Source organism: Hyaena hyaena, unplaced genomic scaffold (assembly GCF_003009895.1).
Source record: "Hyaena hyaena isolate Hyena2069 unplaced genomic scaffold, ASM300989v1 scaffold_271, whole genome shotgun sequence".
Classification (NCBI taxonomy): Eukaryota; Metazoa; Chordata; class Mammalia; order Carnivora; family Hyaenidae; genus Hyaena; species Hyaena hyaena.
In genome coordinates, this window is record NW_024080902.1 from 1,323,386 (window position 1) to 1,338,761 (window position 15,376).

The 15,376-nt window shown below is 36.3% G+C and overlaps 1 protein-coding gene across 1 annotated transcript in view; it reads left to right on the plus strand.

Moving 5' to 3' along the window:
- COL19A1 (collagen type XIX alpha 1 chain) overlaps nt 1–6,991 on the plus strand; it is a 329,204-nt gene extending 322,213 nt beyond the window's left edge. Inside the window, exons 51-52 of the mRNA XM_039245800.1 lie at nt 6,564–6,641; nt 6,814–6,991. Coding sequence (XP_039101731.1) covers nt 6,564–6,641; nt 6,814–6,941 — 206 coding nt within the window. The 3' untranslated portion in view covers nt 6,942–6,991. The remainder of the gene's footprint in view (nt 1–6,563; nt 6,642–6,813) is intronic.
- Nucleotides 6,992–15,376: the final 8,385 nt, after the last annotated feature.

The following is a 15,376-nucleotide window of genomic DNA, read 5'->3' on the forward strand; positions in this document are numbered from 1 at the left end:
ATTATTATTCCACTGATGACAACTTGACAGAAGACGTGATTTTGAGCATAGCTTGACTAAAGCTAGCAAGGCCATTTTCTAGAAATATGGTTAGCATCAGCAGAGAGTCAAACCATCCCTGGTTTAGGGGATTCACAATTCTGAAAAGAAATATTCAATCCAGCGAGTGTATATCATGAAAGATAAGACCAGGGGAACTCCTTTTCATGTGTTACCATGGAGGAACTCAATGGTCTTCCTTGAAATAATCAGAAGTTTGTGTAAAGGAGAAAATAGAGAGTGAACGTCAAAACTACATAGGAATACAGTCCAAAATACTATAAATGTGCAAAATGCTTTTTCTTTCACTAATTCACTGTCCTTCCTACTGCTTCTGTGTAACATGAGCCTGGCTTTCTATAGGAAGTGCCTAAGTGATTGACAGGCCCGCCCACCTCTGAAAGAACAATAACTATGTCTCTAATCACAGGGTCTGTTAGAGTCTCACCCTCACAGCTGACTTTCAGTTTAGTTAGCACACTGTAAAACAACAGTTACATAATTCTAGTTCTCCTAAACTCAACAGTATATTCTACCTTTCCCTCAGATCATAGAGAGTTTTGGCCAATAGTTGGAAGAGGATGTATCGAATCAGGTGTAGCCTTCTGTGTGTACACGGTTGTGTGGTGGGCAGTTTCTTATCTTTCACTAGCTGGATCTGTTCTGAGGTTATAGTCTATGAACGTGGAGCAAAGAGCTTGAAAGCCCATCTAAAGATGGTGCTTTTTTAGGCCACATGATCGTTAAGAACTGTTAACATCAATAGCAGAAAAAATATGGACTGATGTTTCAAACAGTAGTCCAAGAGGACAAGAACAGTGGAAAAGTCAGGACTATCGAGGAAAATAGTTCTGGAACTGGAGTCACTTGTCCACACAAATACCTGTGTCCAGGCTCTCTCCCCACACGAAGGCCCATCTGGAAGACTCAGTCAGAGGGAATGTGAAGTCAGCCATGTCAGTGAAGCTTTTGGAAAAAAGACTTCTATTCACCAATCTGCTTACCTTCCCTTTGGCAGATTTCTGTGGGATCTATTTTGCTTAAGAAATCTTCTAGACTACTTCTACTCCTGATAAGGCTTTTGGATACAATGCTTGAATTGAAAGGACTTCCCCACATTATTTACAACTTTTTTAAAACCAACATTTAGTCAAATTGACAAAACTTGTGCTTGTCTCTGAGCACATATACTAACATTGACAATACTTGTGTCCCACTGCAGAGTTTCTGGAAACAGCCATATCTTTGTAACTCAGATGTCTTCCTCAATTTTCGTATGATAGCTCCTTATTAGTATTTGTTAAATTTGCCAGAAAGGCAGCAGGAAAATAAAACTTACATAAATGGATTTATGCTATACTGATAAAGCCACCAAGAAATCTTGCTGTAAAAAAAGAAAACAAGAGGCCGCTATTTGATTTGTGGTGTCTCTCCAAGAGTCATAAGTAATTGAAGGGTTTTTCTCTGGGAGAGAAGTAGATATGCAGTGTTCGGAAGATGAGTTCAAAGTTTTGCTCTGCCTGATTTAAAAGTTTCTCCAAAAGAAAAGAAACAAAATGCATATAAAACTGTTACCCTAGTATCCATTGCAGGCATCAGATCCTGTTGGCTGAAATAGTCCTCTTCATGACACAGCATGATTGAGTTTGAGAAAAGATGGAAGTGAGACATGCAACACAGAATGGGAAAGAAAGTGTGGGCACCAAGCACAGCGCAGGGTGTTTTGCCCACCCATGGATTCCAATTGATGGTGGCTCTTCTGAAATTTCCAAGAGACTTTTTTTCAGTATTGTTTTTAGGACAGAAATCCATTTTCATTTAAAATGAAGTGGTTTGGGGATATCTGGGTGGCTCAGTTGGTTAAACAGCTGACTCTTGATTTCAGCCCAGGTCATGATCTTAAGGTTCATGAGATCAAGCTCTGCATCAGGCTCTGTGCTGACAGTAAGGAGCTCACTTGGGAGGCTCTCTCTCTCTTTCTTTGCCCCTCCCCAGCTCATGTTCTCTCTCTCTCTCTCTCTCTCTCTCTCTCTCTCAAAAATAAATATATAAACTTTTTAAAAAAGATAAATAAAGTGGTTTGTACTGAAACGTGTACTCTAGAATAGTCCTTTACTATCTTACTATCTTCAGAGCAGGACAGAAATTTAAAGGGTCTGCTGAGTTTTCCGTGCCTTTCCCCGAGAAGCAGGAGACATGCAGAGAGCAATGAGAACGTTGATGCAAGACTAGTGTTAAGTACCCCATCCTAGTTAAAAAAGGGAGGTACTGCTCCTGCCGTGATTCTGATAATGAAAACTTGTGGATCCTCTTTCAGTGCCCTGGTCTTCTTGCAGTGAAAGTAGAAACCACCATGATTCTGTTTGAGACACTTCATTTGCATTTTCCCTGAATTCCCAAAGAGCGTGATTGTTGATGTCTTTTTAATTCAAAAGCATTTCCAGACAGATTTATGTTTTAACCATCCCATGGGGTTTGGATAATTGCCTCCCCTCTGCACACTGTGAGAACTTTCCTTAGGGTTCATCCCCACCTCAGATCTGCAGTGTAGGGCCTGATGGCTTGTGCACCAGGGGTGAGTGAGAATGTGCCACATTAGGCTCAGAGAAGTCTGAGTGTCATGGTCCAGCTGGGCTTCCATATATCAACAAGAGATGTGGATATTCCTAACAGACTTATCCTATTGGGCAAGTTTTATGAGAAAGAAACTTATTTAAACTTTTTCCAAACACAACTGCTTCTCCACCTCTGTGAAAATTCTGAAGGACAGATGCTACACTTGAAAACCCTATTCATTTCATAAAGAACCCCACCCGCTGAGTAGATGTGGAGTTAGTAGGAGGAGACAGATCCAGCCATTCCATGTGTCCCCCATCCATTTTGAAAGGACACTGTTGCGAATGGTTGTTCTTACTTTTGAACTTTTAAAGTTTTGCTCTTAGTGGTTTAAAATGAAGAAAGCCTTCTGTTATTTGTAGGCCAGTGACCCATAGGATAGCTCATGTAACTGATACAGATTTGACCTTTCAGATTTTGTAGTTCTAAGGTCCTTAGGAAATGGGAGGTGTGTGTGGCAAAATGACTGATGTAGTAATGTACTAATGTAGTCAGTGAGTAGGCTGGGACCGAGGAGGCTGAACAGCTTGTAAGGTGTGCCGCAGGCCCCCACATAAAGAGTTGTCCCCCCCACAAAATGTTGGAAACACTTCTTTCATGGCTTCATTTGTCCAGTATGCATATAAGATGCACAGCTTTGCAAGCTTAGTAGAAGTAAATCCCTGGCGTTGACACAGAAATCTCTACTGAAAATACATGAAGTCTATTATCCAAACTACAACAAGCATCAGGTTTCTTGACTGACTATTAAATCTAGATGCTATAGATTAGGACACTTTGTTTTCTTTTCCTACATAAGCTATGGTGATATCAAACTATCATCTGCAGTCTTACAGGCCATGAAAATACATGTCCATTGACAGACCTGCCCTTTTATTTTTTTCCAAATTTCAAGAGAGGCCTAAAGGGGTAAAAAGCTTAATTCTAGAAAATAGGAAAGCTCTTATGGACTTTATTAGCATTCTTATCTGAAGTTTTGTTGTGAAATAATTATAAAGTAAGACTCTATGGCTTTATGGCAGCCTTCAGAAGGAATTAGCTTGAGATCTTATTAGGAAATTTGAGAATAAAAGCTCTCATGTGGTTGTACAATTCAACAGCAGTAGTAGGTAGTTATTAACCTAATAAACTGAGAGCTTTGTACAAATAAATCATTACATTGACAGGAGAAATGTAAATGTTACCCTATTATAAATATGCAAATTACTGTTTCTTGTTTTGTGATACCTTATGCACTGAAATCCACATGAAATAATAAATTTTTGCATTATATTAAAATCTGATAGCTGAATTTGAATATGTAGGTTTTAGCAGATATGGTCTCCATTTGGAATTATGTTACCATCTTGTTAATACCCTTCATAATCAAAAATTCATAATGTTTTTTTCTTTCTTCCTCATCTCTTTAGCCTATGGTCTTAAGCACTTACTGAGATAGCTTGAGGGTCAGCTTTTGAATATTTCATAATAGACCAGGGTTGAATTATCAAATATACCTCATGTAATAAATGTTATTTTACTGTAGAAATGTCTAAATAATGGACTTGTAAGGTTGCTATCAAATGACCCTAACTATAAGCTTTTATCCTTGTTGTTCACACAAATTAAATCAAAGTCACTTATATAAAAGAAATTCTAGTAATACTTTAAATTTGAATATATATCAGCTTAGAATATCATACCACATGTTCAAACTACTATTATTTCTGAAATCGAGGATTGTATTGAATATCTATAACAGTTATCAGGTATAAATGTGTGAACATTTCCCACTGGATGTATTTCCAATATGCATCTCAAAATATTTCCTGGATGTACGTGTTTCTTTTCCACTCTTTTCACATTTATGATCTTGTCACACCTTCAAAGTCAAAAAGTAATGGTGTGATGGGTATATTGCTAATAATTTCATTTATAATGTATACACTGTATGGTCAATGAAAAATGAAGATGGTAACCCCAAAACTGGTGTCTAATTCTCAACAATTATAGGAAATAATTTCTCTTACATACTGCTCATAGAAAACAGTAAAATTTCTCCTCTTACTATATTTTGCTGTAATAATACACTTTTCCAGAAAGTACAACTGAGTCAGGGCATACTTTTCCTACTGAGATACTCTCCTTATTATCTTTGTTGTATATTTACATGTTTATGCATGACAGCTTTGTTCATTTGGGATGAGGAGTCATCTTTCAGCTGTTTAACAGTATGGAAAGTTGGAAATTAAACTCTTATTTACCATCATCATGAAACTCTTATAGCCACAAAACCTTTTCATCAAACGAAGTCTTACATGGATGCCAATATACAAAACACAGATAAAAAGTGTTTTATGCCTTTTATTTATTTATTTTACAATTTGATCTCTCTTGTTTTAAGTATAGTTGACACACAATGTTATATTCGCTTCAGGTGCACAGCATAGTGATTCAACAAGTCTGTGCATTATGCTGTGCTCAGAACAAGTGTAGCTACCATCTGTCACCATACCACATGGTTACGATACCGTTGACTATATTCACTATGCTGTACCTTTCATTCTGGAACTTAACTCGTTCTATAGCTGGAAGCCTGTATCTCCCACTCCCCTGCACCCATTGTGCTGAATCTCCCACCCCTCCTACCTCTAGCAACCATCAGTTTGTTCTCTGTATTTATAGGTCCGATTCCGCTTTCGTTTGTTTATTTGTTTTGTTTTTAAGATTCTACATATAAGTGAAATCATGTGGTATTTGTCTTTCTTCTTTTTTAAAGCAGAGATAAGGGCTCCCAGAGGCATAAATTCCTCTGCACTAGTCTAGCTCAGGTGACAACAAGTACAAGAATAAGAATGATTTTATCTTAATATGTATACAGATCTTAGATCTAATTCATTTTGGTTAAAGAATCTTTTTTTTTTTAAATAATTTCTCCTTTCTTTCTTTTTTTTAAATTTTTTAATGTTTTATTTATTTCTAGGAGAGAGAGAGAGACAGCACGAGCAGGGGAGGGTCAGAGAGAGAGGGAGTCACAGACTGAAACAGGCTACAGGCTCTGAGCTGGCAGTCAGCACAGAGCCCGACACGGGGCTCGAACCCACGAACCGTGAGATCATGACCTAAGCGAAAGTCGGACGCTTAACCGACTAAGCCACCCAGGCGCCCCACATTTTGGTTAAAGAATCTTATTGATGAAGTGAGCTTAGATGAATCCCTTAATGTCCTTGCTTTCTAAAGGACCATTGGGGCACCTAGTCCTTTGGAGTTATAAACTGCCATGTTACAACATGGGGTTGCTGTTTTAACTTTCCTTAGAAAAAATGTAATTTGTTACAGTAAGTAATTTGAACAAAGGCCTGATTTGTCCTCTCTGGGCTTCTGAGATTGATGGATTTACATATACTCACACTCTTACTGTCATTTATTAAAATCATGAATTTTTGTTCCTTTCTTTCCCTTTAATTCTTGGACTAAAGTCCACATTCTTGTTGTCATATCATCTTGTCCTCATTTTAAGTGAACCTTTTCAGTATACTTCTTATATTTAGCCTGTATCTACCCTCCAGTCAGAATTCCTATTGAAGAGGGTTCACGTACCTTGTCATAACTATTTGAAAGATGATATGAATGATTGATTTGAGTTATTTAGGTATCGTTTTCAGTGCAAAAATCTCACTATCCATAGTTTGATGAGTTGGAACTTGTACAGTAGCTGCATATTTCTAATATCCTCATTGCATATTGCACCTAATCTGTTTTATTTATAAGCCTAAAATGATTATAATGCAAAATAGATAGCTAATATACTATTTAAGTGAAGGAATAACATAAATATTATAGACTAAGCATATGATTCTTACACATGCTCTGTTGTCATAGAACACTCTTACTTCTTGTGTCTCTCTTTTTATGTATCCCTCATTTAGGCTACAGAGGACAGAAGGGAGAAAGAGGGGAGCCTGGAATTGGGCTTCCGGGGAGTCCGGGTCTTCCTGGGACTTCAGGTAATAGTGATATTATCCTCACAACACAAGCAAGCCTTTAAAAACAGGACCCACACCTTGCCTATGGCCCATGTGTTGCTACAGGTGAAGCTGAATGACCCATGTTGGTTGGAGTGAGGGAGGAAGAGCCATATGTGATCCGCATTCTGATGGGGGTCTTTTATTTCATTAGCTCCGGGTTTGCCAGGCTCACCAGGTGCCCCAGGGCCCCAGGGCCCCCCAGGACCTAGTGGAAGATGTAATCCAGAAGATTGCCTCTACCCTGTGTCTCATGCCCGTCAGCGGACAGGTGGGAAGTAAACATACCAGAGGAAGACTTGGCATTGGAGCTATCTTAATACTATCAAACCCTCATGATATGTGGGTGGCTTTTTTGTTTGTTTGTTTTCGGTAGGCCAGCCATTAAAAACAACAATTGGAATCCTATTCCTATAGTAATTGGGATATCAGCATTTTTAGCTTTTCCCAAATTCATTCCATGTGTTTTGCTTCACCACTGCTATGATTTTTATTCAGCATCTTCTATGAAAAACACAAGCAAATCTTGTCATTAGTTCTTCTTTGAGATGAAATTACATCTTATAGCTTAGTAGGCTGATGGTGATGTACGCTTTCTAGTTTCATCAATCCTTGTATTTGGCCTTTGATTTCTGAATTTTAAAGTTCCAGACTTAAAGTTTTCTTGGGGTTTAAATTTACCATCATTGCTAAAGATTTCACCTTTTTTGACATTGCTTCTGCTCAATGTTTTTTGACTACTCTTTGTAGCCGAAGAATTCTTGTACCATCTTATATCTATCCTGCTCATGCAGAGAAATAGATAGGCAATAAGAGCTTCACTTCGTAACTCATTTTGGAAGAAACCCAGGAGGCTATTTTATCAGGGAGCCCAAAACCTACCATAGCCAGCTACTGAAATGATTTTGTTAATTCTGTATAATGAGCTAAGTTCAAAGCAGTCACCACTGGCATGAATATGTACCGCATGAAAAGAGGGGAAAAGAGTCCAATTGTACGAGAGCTCCACCAGAAAAGCCCAAAACTGCAATGTCTTCACTGAGTTTCTCATTTGGGAAACAGAAGGCTGTTTTCACTCGGAGGTGTTTGATGGTGAAGACATCAAGCTGTCTTCGATACCTTTGAAGCTAAATGGCCTAGCAAGGTCTTTGGGCCCTTGTATCCATTATCCTTCCAACCGGATCACTCTCAGATTTTACAGACAAGAACCGGCCATCAGAACATAGGAAGGGATTTGTGGCACCTGGGAAAGAAACCCCTTGCACTAGAAGATGATTGTGTGGTGCCTGCAGGTGCATATTGAGGAGGTGACGCCCAAAAGCTCTTATGGTGAAACTGTTCCCCAGAAGCAGCAGAAAGAGGTAGAGGGCAGCAAAGGAAAGCTATGGGACCGGATATGCAAGCAGCACTCAGACCAAAGAGTTAGCAGTAACTTCAGGGGAAACAGCAGGCACTGTAAAGACTGTGTGCTCTGACAGGGAACGACAGTTCAGTGATCACCAACCCACTTACTTACTAAATGCCGTTTTTATTGCCTAGCCATACATTATTTTTAGAGGTTGAAAATAACGGACATCGGACATGAGGATGTTGCTGAAATCTAAGTAATGGGTCCCACAGATGCTGTGAGAGTGATGCCCAGAGCCCTCCTGCCACAGAAATGAGGCCTCACCTCTTCAAAGAGCAGTGCAGATTCCAATTTGGCTAACGAGGCGAGAATGGTTGCGTCTACGTGTTAATTGAAAAATGAATTTAGAAAGGCGAACCCACTGAAATTGGAAACAGCTGTGAACCGGGTTGGGTAGGAAGGCTTTTGTTCAAATGCACCCATGATTTGAACTGGTTTTCATTACAGATGAACGAACTGCTGGTCAGATCCTGTCTACATGGCTGTGTGTGCATACAGCCTTCTAGTTATTTCGTATCGAATTATGTTGTATATTTAAATCCCAGCTTTGTTTCTTTTATTCTCTGAGGTTATTTTATTTATTTCAAATGTTTTTAACTTTTAATTGATTTTCTTCTTCATTTTCTTTCCTGTGCAATACCTACAATGGTGCTGTGTTTTAGACTTATACAATTGGAATATACATTTGCATTTTTTAGTAAAATGATACTTTATCCCTCCAAAAAATGTATACAGATCCAAAATCTGGTGCTATGTGTATATCTTGAGCTTTTAATTTGTTGAACTTTAATTTTTTGAATTTTCTAAAAGCTTACAACTCCTCTGCCACTCCTTAATTTACTTGAATTTGTCATGAAGCTACACATTTTATATGTTTTCAAGGATGATTTTTTCACATTGATTAATAGGTTGTTTATCCTTTTGCCTCTTTGCTAATCCAGAAGTACTTATTGTAGCAATTTCATGTCTTCATGAACTTTTTTTGCTGATGGTGATCGATGTATTTTTCTTTGTTTTCTTTGAGTCTAACATATCCATAAAAAGACTCAGTTCATTTTCTTGTTTTATAAATTCTGTTCATTTTAATTCCACAGAATATGTCATGCATCCTTTCTTACAAATTGCATATTTAGGAACCTTTCTTTCTTCTAAGTTCCATTAATGCTAGGCTGGTTTATTCCTGTTCCAAGAATTTGAATTTATGCAGGTGATTTAAGAGGGATGGGGAATGTCATGTCATATGATGCATATTACAAAGTAGAGCTCATTGATTCCAGCTCATTTTTTATAACTGCTGCATGACTTAATCTACCTTTGGCATAAGTAGAGAAATGGGACTGTGTCCACATGGAATGAGCCCCTCTCACCCTACTGTATCATTTACCCGCCAACACTTGTTCTTGGCTCCCACAACCTGCAGCCAAGAGCGAGAAGAGTGGCTGGGCCCAGCTAATACAACACCAAATGAACATTTGGCAATTGCCTAATTCCCTTAATATTAAGGCCTCAAAGTAGGGTGGGAAAATTTCCCCTAAATAACTTGGTGGTTGCAAACTCTCTTACATCATGATATTCCATTCCAAAGCATTTGTTATTTGTTTACTTTCAGAAGAATTATCAGATGTCCTGAATTAGCTCTTGTTTAGACTCCAGAGTAATTATAGGTCATGATGACAGTAATTAAAACTGGATTTGCCCTATATAAGTATGTTTGGATTTCAGTGTAACATTTTATACCAAGATCAGTTAATACTTTCGGATAGACATCTTTCTATGCAAAGAACAAGATATGACTTCAATTAATATTCATGGCCTTTGGAATCTAGAGAAAAAGGAAGAATAATTCATGAGTTTGTTCATTGTTCTTTCCTATTGAGGACATTAACCATTTTTTCCTAACCATAAGAGAAACACAGCCAGTCTTAACCTTTTAAGTTTTTCACCATGTGATCACAGTAATTTAATTAATGACTTTAATCCCATATGCTTATTTCTCTTTTTCATGGCATTGTTGAAATACAATTTTTGTCACATATTTTAGAGCTTAAGTAATTATCTTAAGATATGTTGTAAAAAATGTCACTTCATGTTTGGATTATAAAATATTTTTTTATGAATATGTTTTAGGAGTTAAATAAGATTTAGCTTTTCTGCAGTCTTTCTCATCTGTTGAGAATCTGTGATATACCTCCTTTTGTCCACAAGATGGTGTTTAAAGCAATTTGAATCAGAAGAACTGAACAGACTTGCAGAAATACAAGGCTAGAAACAGTTTAGTGGACAATTAAATCAGAACTTTGCCTTTGCACTTGATTTTTTTTTTTACTTTTGTAAATAATTTCTTATTAATTTGTGTTTTGTTCATTTGTTTTGTTAATTTATGTTCTTCCTCATTTTAAATATCTTTATGAAGAAGGCACAATAATCTTTGATTCCTTGGCTGTTTAAATTTTGTTTCTTAGGTGGATTTATATACCTGGTTAACTTGCAACTTTACTATTTGTAACTTTAGTTTGTATTCTACCCTCATATTTTAGTGATTAACATGAAAACACCCCTAAATGCCCATCCTACTTTTTAGATAGGATACTCTCTTTTGACAGAAGTAAAAAGCATTTAGCTTAACCTGAGAAAGAGACCATTTATAAAATTATACAATGTCTAAATCTCTGTATCATTCAAGGTACTTAAAATTTTTTAATTTAACAATTAGAATTGTATAATGTTTATATTTTTCTAGAACTGTATCCCTATTTACAAAAGATAAGGAACACTGTATTTCAAATTACCATTTTAATTTTCCTAAACACTAATAATAATACCCTGACATTGAGAACTTCTAGGTTAAATTATATGCTCAAGGTTTTTCAGTGAATTCTCAGAATAGTTTTGCAGATTAGTTTGTTGCTTTTGTTCTTTTTTTTCTTTCATCCACATGGCCTGTGCTCACCTTCTTAAGGCACAGAAGTGTTTATTGTCCATGCTTCCCAGTGTTCTTTTTGAGGATTTTAGTGTTAAGGGATGCACCACTCACTTCCCTGCCCTTACCCCTTTTATACCCTTTCCTCTCACTGAGACAACACAGGCTTCTAAGAGGAGGAAATGAGAAGAATTGAATTTGTATGTTTTATGCCTCAGTACTTTTAAGTGACTTAGCCCATTGAATTCATTTATTAGTTGGCTGGCAGTGGTAGCATTAATTCTATTAATTTTTTAAGTTACTAAGAGACTCAGGAAACAAGACAAATGGATGTCTTCAGTTTTACTGTGTGGTGTAGCCAGAGCTATAATCCAAACATTTTTCTCAACAAAATCATGCCAGACTAACTGGTCAGCCTAAACTGAATGAAGAACCATTTGAGCACCAAAAAAAACCTCACTCACAAAAGCAGACCCAGAACAGCAAAAATTTACCTCAAAGATAGGTCAGGTTTATAAAACCAAAACTCAGCCTAAGAAAATTAAATGGAAAAAATTTCATGTTCAGATAATAGGTTGAGTGATATATGGTACAACTCAAGGAGTTAGCTACTTACTTCATGAATTTGTCAAAAGTGAATACTAATAAAGTAGGAGATTTCATTAAACTTACGGGGTAGTTCAATAAGAAATAAGTTTATCAGATGGGTGTGTGTCATTTGACCATAATAAACTTATAGGTGTAAAGATGCTAATTAACTTACAAGTTTTTTATTTTTTATTTTGCTGTATTATTTAAAGTATATTTTAGGGATAAACATTTTTCAATGTATTAATGTATTTAAATTGAGATTGTCTTATGGCATATTTTATAACTATTTATTTTTAAAATACCATTTTGGATATATTTGTTCCCCATTTTGTTTGTTTTCTAGTGTACCTCATCCAACTATTTAAGATTTCATTTGACATATTCAAGTTAAGTGGAATGGCTCTAGTTTCATTCTAAATCCCACTTGGATATAATGCTTTGAGGCCTTGATTCCTATATGTTCATGATACCTAATGAGCTTTTCGCTTATCTTAGCAATAAACGATTTTACCCTAAATCAGGGAATTCTAAGGTGCAGTTATTAACATCATTTCTACTCTTCCCCACTTCTTGCGGCTGAAGCTCCACACCTCCACTCCATTCTGCTAGGTCTCAACCACAGGGATACCCCAAAAGCACCACATACCAACCGTGAGCCACACAGATGTGCAGGGAACCTGTAAATTGAACTATTGCAGGGATCATGTTTATACCATGCTAGAAATTATGCTTTTGTTTGTCACAGGAATCAGTGCTTAGCTCACAATAATTAAGTTTATTACCCATCTCCCTGGCAGCGCATAAAAAGCCCAGTCTAATGCGAATAAGAATAATAAGCAGAAACAAAAGTCAGAGAGCAATCTGTCCTTTACAGCTTTTGTCCCACAAAGTGATCTTCTCACTAGAATCACTTAAGACTCATTGATATAGAGGCGGCTGAGCAAGATAAGAAATATCACAGTTAACTTTTATGATAAATATAAGCTCTACATCATTAGTGATAAGGCAATAGGCAATAAGAAGTTAAATACATAGCATGTTTCCTGAACAGACATTAATCACATCAAAATATGCCAGTGGATCTATATGTTTGCTTAGACTGGAAAATGATTTACTTAGTTCTTAACTATTCTCGTTTTCAGGTCCCCTTATTACATAATAAATTACCAGGTGCTCTCTAAGGAATATTCTTAAGTCTTTTTACATACAGATTTTCAACTTGGAGGCCAAAGAAAAATTCAAATAAATCTTAAAAAGAAAGATAGTTTCTTGAAGCCAATTGCCCTCATTTGTTCTCTCTCTCTAGTTATTTTTCGAAAACTTAAGTGTAAGATGTAAAAGCATGTTAAGGAGAAAGTTAGCATGGATTGCCACTTATTAAGACTAAAAATATGGTCAGTGTCCTCTTTCTGATGTCTGGATCTAACAAATATATTACACTTCCTCTAGTTAATCATTCAAAGAGCATTTGAGCTTGTGTATTCATAGTCATACGTTATAATGGGTAACCAATTTTGATTTAATATTTACTGAGTCATATGCATTTAATACTGTCATGTCGCAGATTATACGCTCACTAAAAAAGATTAAGTACACAATTGAAAAGCATTTGTTTTCCTCAGTAAAAAACAAAAAAAGGACTTGATCTATATTACTGAGCACAAATATTCTTTATTAAAGTTATTGAAAACCATTTATGTCCATTGCAAAATTTGTAAATGGCAAAATCACTAATTTGCTCATTTTTTCTTATTAGTACAATTTCACTCTTTTTGCCACAGAAAAAAAGCAAAGTTTGCTACTTTTTTCTTATTAGTACATTTTCACTCCTTTTTCCAGGACTAAGAGAAAAAAAGCAATTCTCTTGGTATTTGGTGTGATTTTATGCATTTTTAGTGATCTTCTCCCTATACTGGTTTATTTTAAAATTCAGGGATATTATATGTCAGAAACTGTCAGAGCCAAAAAATCAGTTAGAGGTGATCTTCTAAAGCAGGAATCTATATTAGCTTACTTCAGGTGGCAAATAAATCAGATTTTACTAATGATGTTTAAGAAGGTAATATCCATTTAGACAGACTGACATATAAAATGTCTATAATCGAATCAATCATGTAACTCATATGACTACTCATTTATATTCTTCTGCTACTCAGAAGTCACTTATCCCAAACTATGCCAGTGAATTTATGTGTTCAGTCAACCTGGAAAGTGATTTCCATAGTTCTTAACCAATCTGTCAGGTACTGAGGATGAAAATCATATCGTCATGCCATAGAAGCACTGACTAGAAATAAATCAGAAATCATTTGCCCTTGAGTAACATGCCAGTTTCCAACCAACCTTAATTATTCACAGACTCTTCCCTCAGTGAGTGCTCTAGGTGACACTTCACCCAACTTTTAACGATATCTCAAAGAGGCTTGGAAATGTCTATTTTGCTAGAGAGAGCTATTTGGCTTAATTAAATATTTATCAACTCTCTTTCATGGAGAGAATTTGCTGGATGCTTTTCTTTGCAATTTCTCAGACAAGTATTTGCTGCTTCTGTAAACTATTTCACTTAACTGAATTTACCATGGATTGTTCCCACAATTTGGAATGTGCTAGTTTTGCATCATCTATTTGTTAAGTGGTTGTTTCCAATATCGCTTGTGGTATCTGTGGAGCTTGTTGTACAGCCTTTTATATATCAAGTTTGTAAAACAGTTGAATGACTGCTCTTTTGAAATTTTATTTTTTAAAAATTTTCTTATGAATACAGTGTTCTAGAACCGGGAAACATATTTATTTGGTTATCTAATTTTTCTTTTGTTGCATTTAATTATATCACTGGTTAAAATAAAACAATCTTTGCGGAAAGACAAGGCAACTTCTTTGCATTTATTTGATTAGATGTGGCAGTATCTCAAAGGTTTGCTATTTATATAGGAATGACTTTTAAGTAATTATAACAGATCTATTTCCAAAAATTATTTATTTCACAGGAAGGAAGAACATCCTTCTCAGTGTGTGTAAATGGCACTGATTTATGTAGCCAAGTTGGAATCATTCTCCTTAAGTGGAATGCATGCTCAAGGCACATAATAACTAGGTGCTAGAAACAGATTTAAAGAAATCCAAATACAAGGGGGACGCCTGGCTGGCTCAGGTGGTGAAGCATGCAACTCTTAATCCCAGGGTTGTAAGTTCAAGCCTGACAATGGGTGTAGAGATTACTTAAATAAATAAATAAACCTTAAGTAAAACATAAATCCAAATACAGATACATAGCGATTTGTTTGGCCAAACAAATAGGGCTAATATTTTTAAATGTATAACAAGTACACGTGAGAAAAATTAGTATCAAGGATCCTATTAGGGCTCACTCCCCCTTGGGAGATTCTATCTCTTGAGAGATAGAGGAGATTCTCTCTACTTGAGAGAATTGAATTCCACAAACTAACTGAGGATATTGACTGTTTTGAGCACTGTGCTATGCCCCGGGGAGAAGTTACTCATATGCACCGTGACATAAAATTAATATAGTAAGTCTGGTCAATAGTTTGTAGAAATGTTGATAAAACAGCCAGTCAATGTGACCATGTAAATATAGGAATAAAGTGCTTGAGAGGTCAGGCAATACCTATCTTATTGATAAGAACTCGGTGCTTTAGCTGAGCTGTGATTATAAAATGTCTAAGAAAAATGGTGGAACAGAAGTCATTTTTTTTTAATGTTTTATTTATTTCTAGGAGAGAGAGAGAGTGAGCAGGGGAGGGTCAGAGAGAGAGGGAGTCACAGACTGAAACAGGCTCC